The 7,549-nt window shown below is 35.2% G+C and overlaps 1 protein-coding gene across 1 annotated transcript; it reads left to right on the top strand.

Annotated features, from left to right (window-relative positions):
- The first annotated feature begins 325 nt into the window (after positions 1-325).
- Positions 326-5,250, top strand: LOC141704107 (cell differentiation protein rcd1-like). The gene is made up of 9 exons (XM_074507422.1): positions 326-538; positions 1,307-1,378; positions 2,515-2,604; positions 2,847-2,889; positions 3,357-3,466; positions 3,777-3,881; positions 4,318-4,508; positions 4,718-4,790; positions 5,143-5,250. The coding sequence occupies exons 1-9, from the start codon at positions 326-328 to the stop codon at positions 5,248-5,250; spliced, it is 1,005 nt and encodes a 334-aa protein (XP_074363523.1).
- Positions 5,251-7,549: the final 2,299 nt, after the last annotated feature.

Here is a 7,549-nt window from a genome sequence, read left to right as displayed (position 1 = left end):
GGTAAGGATGAGGTATGTAAAGTGTGGGTTTAGGTCCAATACCATGAACCACTAACGTCCCCTAGAAATTGTTTTTCCTGTGACCACGTGTAATAAAACAATTGGTCAGTTTCCAAATAACTGCAAAAAGGATACCTCCAGCACCCAATCCTAGGTACACAGCAGTGACTCTAGCAAAATGAAAAATCTTATAAATACCGAAAAAATATTCATTCCTACAGCCTCCAATATATTGCCGCATCTTTAGTTCAGTGTTCTTTTCCCACACAACATAACAGCAGCAGCCATCTTGTTCAGTTCATATCTAGGGTTTTTGTCTGAAACAATGTTGAATCTCCCTGACTCTCTTTATCCTGATCCGATACAAGGTGACAACAGTGTTATGTCGAATGATGGTGCACCTGCTAACAACAATGGTCCCTGTGATGGTGCTAGCAAAGCTATTGATTGGCCTTCTGCTAGTGTAGAGGACTTGGTTGTGTTGCTTCGAGAACCTGAGCATCGCGAAAAGGCCATTTCATCTCTTACTCAGATTAAGGTCCATCATTTTTCTTCATTTATGAAGATTTTTGTTTGTTTTATGTACATTTTTGTTTGTTTGTGTATGTTGTTAGGTGGAAATAAATTGATCTGTAATTGTAAATTCAAAAATGATGTTTTTGGATGCATTTTTTGTGTTTAAGCTTGTTTAACGTGGCTGGTTAGAAATGATTGATGATTAATTATGATTAAGAGTTATCTTTTATATTTGTGTGTCTTGATTAGAAGTAATTGACAATAGATCTGAGTTTTTAAAGAGTTTAAATTATGCATTCATATGTTGAAATACAAGTTAAATTGTGCCCTTGTCATGATTTTATGATGTCTATGCTGGTCATTTCATTTCATAAAGTCTGGTTTAATCGACCAGGGATTATGTAAACCAGATATACTCATTCGTTTGACTTCATTCTTTATGTGGTTCATACACAAACATAGATCGATATTTATTTGTAATCAGTCTGATTTATGAAAGTATCTCTTCAATCGGAATGTGCAAATATATATCTTTGTATGCACGAAATGTCACTTTTATGTGGATTCTTTCGATATTTTGTAGTTTTACATTTTATTTAGAACAATAAGTATGTGCAGAGAAATGATGATCTTGACTCGCCTAAATGACTGTATAGTATCATTTAAGTTTGCTTGTTAGAAGTTTAAAGTGCAGTCCAGCCTGCAGAGTCAAATTATTTACACTCTATGTTCTAATGTCTATTGGGTGATATAGTATATTTCATTTCTAATATGTGATTTATCAATACAGAAACAGGGAAGAATTCAAGATTTGGCCCTCCACATTTGGCGGTCAATCAGTACGGTTTTCTTACTACTATCGGTATGCAGAATGACTTGGGTCTACCAAATGCTTTGCATTGATCAAACTAAATGTATTTGTTTTAATAGCTTGCTTAAGTTTATATCATGTCATAAATTCTTTTTATTAACTTCTAATTTTGGTTAACATTAACAATAAAAGTTATGTGTTTTGATTTGAGTTTCTTACTCAGATCTTAATACTGAAGTGGACTACTAAACCAAAATGGCAGTATCTAGGTTACATTGTTATATTTGATCTTCTCAAGTCCGGAGTCCCCCAGTTATATAGTATTTAATCAATAATTCGTGATTAATGATCCTTATTCTTTCTTGTCTTTTGAAATGATTATAATTGTTTGTCAATCCCTTGATCCTTGTGTCCGATACTATGACATGCACATCCCCTCATCGGATAGGGGATTGATCCTGAATCCTAATTTTGATTCTTTCCCCACAATTTGTAATCAAAATTTCTGTTAACCGCCTACTTTCCTAAAATTAAGTATCAGTTTTTGTTAGTAAAAACAAACGTATTATGCTAGTGTTCATTTTTGCATAAATTAAAATATTTTACCTGTATTTTGTGTTTTAGATCAATAAATTATGCATTTGATTAAATTTGCTTATAGTTTGTGGTTTTTTTAATAAGATTGAATATATGTAACATGAAATCTAGAGAAAATCTATATTTCTATATGTCGTGTCCCCCGCACCCGAATTCCCATATTATTATATTTATTTATTAGATTTTTGTCCACGCACCCGAGCACTTCTGCACCCGTATCCTTGCTTGTCAGTTGCCGAAGAAATTTTCATTGAACTAATGAGAAGATTTGCGGAGATCTCAAATATTTTGGAAATTTGAAATTTTGAAACCCAAAAATCTGGAAAATAGGCATTGTAAGGAAGTTCTGCAACTTTTATGTCACACGTCTTAGAGAAGTCCTACCCTTAAGATCAAGTTGCATCACATCTCAATCAGAACTTGATACAATTTATGAAATCCGCACATGATGGTCATTGGAATCATTTAAATGATTTACTACTTTGTTTGACAAGCTCAGCTTTGTGGTTTATATTGGCTATTCTATCTATTCAAATGAGAATGTTGTGTTTTACAGTTGGTGATTAATGGAATTATCTTCTTTATTGCAGGAAGTATTATCTATATACAAGTCATTAACACCTGAGAAACTTACTATGAAAGATTCAAGTAAAGTTTGTGATGTACTTGTTTTGTTTGAGGTCATTTCCGCTCCTTTAATTTCCTTTTCTAGTGGTATTAACTTTGTAATGTATTTGCTTTATATGTTCCATTTCCTAATTGTCAAACTTTTTTCTTATCAAATTTATTTTTACTTATCAAATTTATTATCTATATACATCAAATTTATTTTTACTTATGCAGGAGCCATAGCTGGTACTCTATGTACTTAAAAATTATGTATGCAACTCTAATATCAAAGTGTATTTTCTATTGAATGCAGTGCTTTGCCACTCACCCTCAAACGAAGATGCAGTTCCTTAATGGTATTTTTCTGCACTTTCTGAAAGCTATGTGACTTGTTTCTGTTAATGTATTCAGTATTTATATTAGTCTTCTTCAACATAGTTGGATGTATCCACAGTTATAGCTTCTTCTCACCAAATGATATAAGCTAATTTTATTCTATAACTTTTGCTGATTTCTTGATGTCTGATATTGCTACTTAAAGACCACACAAGATATTGTCGAACTTGACGTGTTTTGATATATAAATGCATTCACTTTTTATTTCAAGCTGGTATCATTTGTTTATGTGAACACCAAAGAAACAGGACACTGAGGTGAAATCAAGGATTCAGTTGAAGTTACAAGTTTGTTACATATATTCTGAGTTGAGGATTTTGCATAACTTATTCAAATATTGTCATTAACTGATTTTAATAGGATAATTAAGGAGCTAGATAAGGTTTATCGTAGACAGACTTGTATTAACTTACTTCTGTCCTTGCAGTTCAGATACATCGTTACTTGTACCCTTTCTTGGAGACTGAAGAAACGAGCAAGCCATTCCAGTACCTAAGGCTAATGAGCTTGGGGGTCATTGGTGGTCTTCTGAAGGAGGTACAATTCCACTCTAAATCAATACATGATACCTTCAATTTTTTATACTTTTAGCCATTTGAATTATTAAAACAGCTAAGCACCGGTAACCTTGCATGGAAGTATTTTCTCATTGCTAGTTGCTACCCGCCCTTTCAAGTTTCAGCTCTGAATTGAATGCAATGTTGAGATGAATTAGCTTAATCAGAACAATAGTTGAAGAAAATGTCCATTATTTCTTACCAGATTGCATATCAATTTGCTTTAATATGATCTGATATGCCTATAAGGTTCTACTCCAAATATCATCCGAATCTTCTCTACTATGCAGGTAGGCGACCCTTCGACAAAGGTTGCTGTTCACTGTTTGCTTGAATCAGGACTCTTCCCTTTGTGTCTAAAATCCATAGAATATGGAAACGAACTTTCACAATCAGTAAGTGTCCATTAAAATTTGAACTCAACATTCTTTTGCTTCCAAGCATTTTTTACTGCAATATATCACCTTACATGTAAGACAGTACAGAGTATGTAATTTGGTTACTAAAAATTTCAAATTAATCTACCTTTCTAGTGTTTCTGCTAGGTGTTTATTGAAAAAGGGATTTTTAGTTAATACTCCATGTTTCGTATTAATACATATCAAGTCGACTTGATGAACATCTAATATTTTGGTGTTGATGAACATTATTACCCAGCCATATATAAATCATAAGGTTTATATTGCATGGCATAGACTTGATTGTCCTAGTAAGAACCTGAGCAAATAATTCTGAAACAATTCCGGTACACCATCAAAATATAAATAGATCGACACCCATAGTTAATTGGCTCTTTAAACTCACTCTGAACACTTGTATATGGCTATACAGACTGCATCTTGGATAATGTCAAGAATAATGATGCAAGAGCAGGGACTACGGTATTGCTGTGAGCCTGCAAACCGGTTGTGTGCAATCATGAAGGTTTTTAATGACGTAATTGAAAAGATGCAGGATGAACCGTCTTCTTTAGTTTTGAAGAATATTATTCAATGTTATGTCATACTGTCCAATGATCCAAGGTTAGCCAGCAACCTTTGTAAGCATATCTTCCAAGCTGTTGTGTGTTTCTATTGTTATATCGTTCCTATAGTTATTGTCTTATTGATTTAGAACTTGTGTAAAAAATGTCTCTGACCAAGCACCGGATAGCTTGAGAGTGGTTTTATGTCCCTTGGGGTGGTCTGGTTGTTGTACTTAACAAACATAATTTGATGTGATTCCAATGCAGCAGGGGTTGTCTCCTTCTGAGAAGCTTCATTCCGCCAATACTGACGACTGCCCCATATATTGAAGCCCTTCGTGTAAGTCCATCCAGATGATCTCCTATATACATGTAAAAATGTGGACTCTATTCTGGCACAAAACAGCAAATTTCACTACCAAAATCCAAGTTTAGAAAAAAAAAATCTCTATTACGCATAAATACTGGAGGCACACACTATTTGCAATTGTGTATGCCTTAGCAACTTCTATGGGCATCCCTAGTTGCACAACAAAACCGACATCAATACTTCTAGATACACTACTCCTCGTTTTGAATATGACATAATTTTCTACATGAGTTTTTGTCCCGAGGAAAGTGTCACAAGTACACACACTAATGTATCTTAAATGTTCTTATCTAATATCTAATTTTCTATACATATTATGCAGGCACGCCCTGTAACCTTAAAAAATTTGCAAAATTTGTTTAAAAAGCTATCGATGGGATGGGGGCCAAATGCAGAAGCGGTTGCAGGTTCCTCACATCTTGATCGCTAATAAAGCTGATATTTGCTAGCTCTTTCCTTTCGTTATACAAGGGAAATTAAGAATTCCCTCATAGATCTCATAAACCTTTTAATTTAGCTATCATGTCAACAATATTTTTTGTAGAACAATTATATCTCCAAGTTGCAAAATAATACATGATAAACAATCATAAAATGCCCCTATCCAGCTGATTCATGTGGTTAGCTGATGATATTTTGGTGTTTATTTTTCTCCTTTTACGCATTTTTTTTATTTGCTTTACTCATCTTCTTGAATTACAGGCATGAACTCATTGAGTGTCACTATTGATCAACGCTCTCTCTGAACTCTGAAGATTGAGATCATGAAAAAATATTGTTATGTTCAAAGATTAAAAAGAATAGATATAGTACATAAAATATTATTACCATTAATAAATTTCTTTATGATTTATAAACAATATGTTGAGATTTTTCTAAACTAAAACCATCTATTGAGGACTTGAGGTGTCAAGAAATAAAAATTCGTTTATTTGCATCAAGCTTTCAGTCTCAAGCATGTAAATAGCAGTTACATTTGAGATATCAAGACCTGTGCATCTTTTTCTACAAAAGAAAGGTTGTAACTGAAGACAATATACGTAAAAGTAAATAACAGACACACACTTGATTTACTGAAATGGACTGAAATAAAACTACTTGAATTAGAAGTGCATACCGATTACATATAATCAAAAACTAACAGCTATCCAAGACTCCTACAAACTAGGAACTACACTGCTACTTTTCCTCCACTAGACTCCAACAACTCGCCACCTCCTGATGACTTATTCTTCTGAGCGATATACACGCTGCTTATTCATTACATGAAGTGGACTTGGACTACGTTTAGATTACTAAGCCCAGCAAAGCCCAACATACTCTCCCTTAATCTAAACGTATTCATGGACGATCAGTAAAGCCCAGCTCCTGCTGTATCTTTGACACCGAGTAACTTCCTCATTTTCTCAAACTTCCCCACTGATAACGCCTTTGAGAGAATGTCTGCACGTTGCTCATCAGTTTCAACATGCTTAACGATTATCAATCCTTGCTCCACGTATTCTCTAATAAAGTGGTATCGAATATCTATGTGTTTGCTCCTTCCATGGAACACTGGGTTTTTCGCCAAGTCGATAGCTGATCTGTTGTCAATGTACAAAGTCACAGGACCAATCTTCACATTACAAATTTGATTGAGAACCCTCTGCAACCATATTCCCTGGCATGTTGCAGCCGTTGCAGCCATAAATTCTGTCTCACAAGAGGATAGGGTGACACATCGTTGCTTCTGAGAGATCCATGTGATAAGACTTTCATCTAAATAAAACGCCACTCCACCTGTACTTTTCCGGTCATCAACATTCTCGGCTAGATCACTGTCGGAGAATCCTGATAACAGATAATTACCCTGGCCTTAAGTATATGTTAAACCTAAATTTAAAGTTCCCTTCACATATCGCAAGATCCTCTTTGCTGCATTAAGATGTGTCACTGTTGAACGTTCCATGAACCTGCTAATCACGCCAACTGAATAAGCCAAATCAGGACGAGTGTGCACTAAATAACGTAGACCCCCAACAATAGACTTGAATTCTGTTGGGTTTACTGGTTCGCCATGTTCATCTTTAGTCAGCTGTAGCTTGAATTCCATCGGGTACTTCACTGCATTACAATCTCGCATACCAGATTTCTCGAGCAACTTCTTAGCATACGCAGTTTTCTTAATTTGAATAAAGCCTTGTCCCTGTTCGACTTCCAAACCGAGATAATATGAAAGCTTGCCCTAGTTTGTCATATCAAACTCCTTGCTCATTTGGTCATTGAATCGCACGATGTTTGCAACACTGGTACCGGTAATGAGGATATCATCTACGTAGACTCCAATGATCAATGAATCTCTCCCTTCCTTTCGAGTATATACAGCGTGCTCGAAAGGACATTTGACAAAACCTAGATGTTGCAAACATTTATTCAGTTGTGCATACCATGCTCGAGGGGCTTGGCGAAGCCCATACAATGCGTTGAGTAGTCGATACACTTTGTTTTCTTGCCCGACTTTCACGAAACCTCGAGGTTGTGAGACATATACTTCCTCCTGCAGTTCCCCATTCAAGAAAGCGGAATTGACATCGAGGTGATGGACTTCCCAGTTGCATTTGGCTGCTAAAGCAAGAAGTAATCGCACAGTCTCCATTCTTGTTACTGGGGCGAATACTTTTTTATAATCAATACCGTATTTTTGAACGTAGCCCTTTGCAACCAAATGGGCCTTATGTTTGATTACCTCT

Source organism: Apium graveolens, unplaced genomic scaffold (genome assembly GCF_009905375.1).
Source record: "Apium graveolens cultivar Ventura unplaced genomic scaffold, ASM990537v1 ctg741, whole genome shotgun sequence".
NCBI classification, from domain to species: Eukaryota; Viridiplantae; Streptophyta; class Magnoliopsida; order Apiales; family Apiaceae; genus Apium; species Apium graveolens.
Note: the sequence above shows the minus strand (reverse complement) of the source record. Positions and strands in the feature narration are given on the sequence as shown.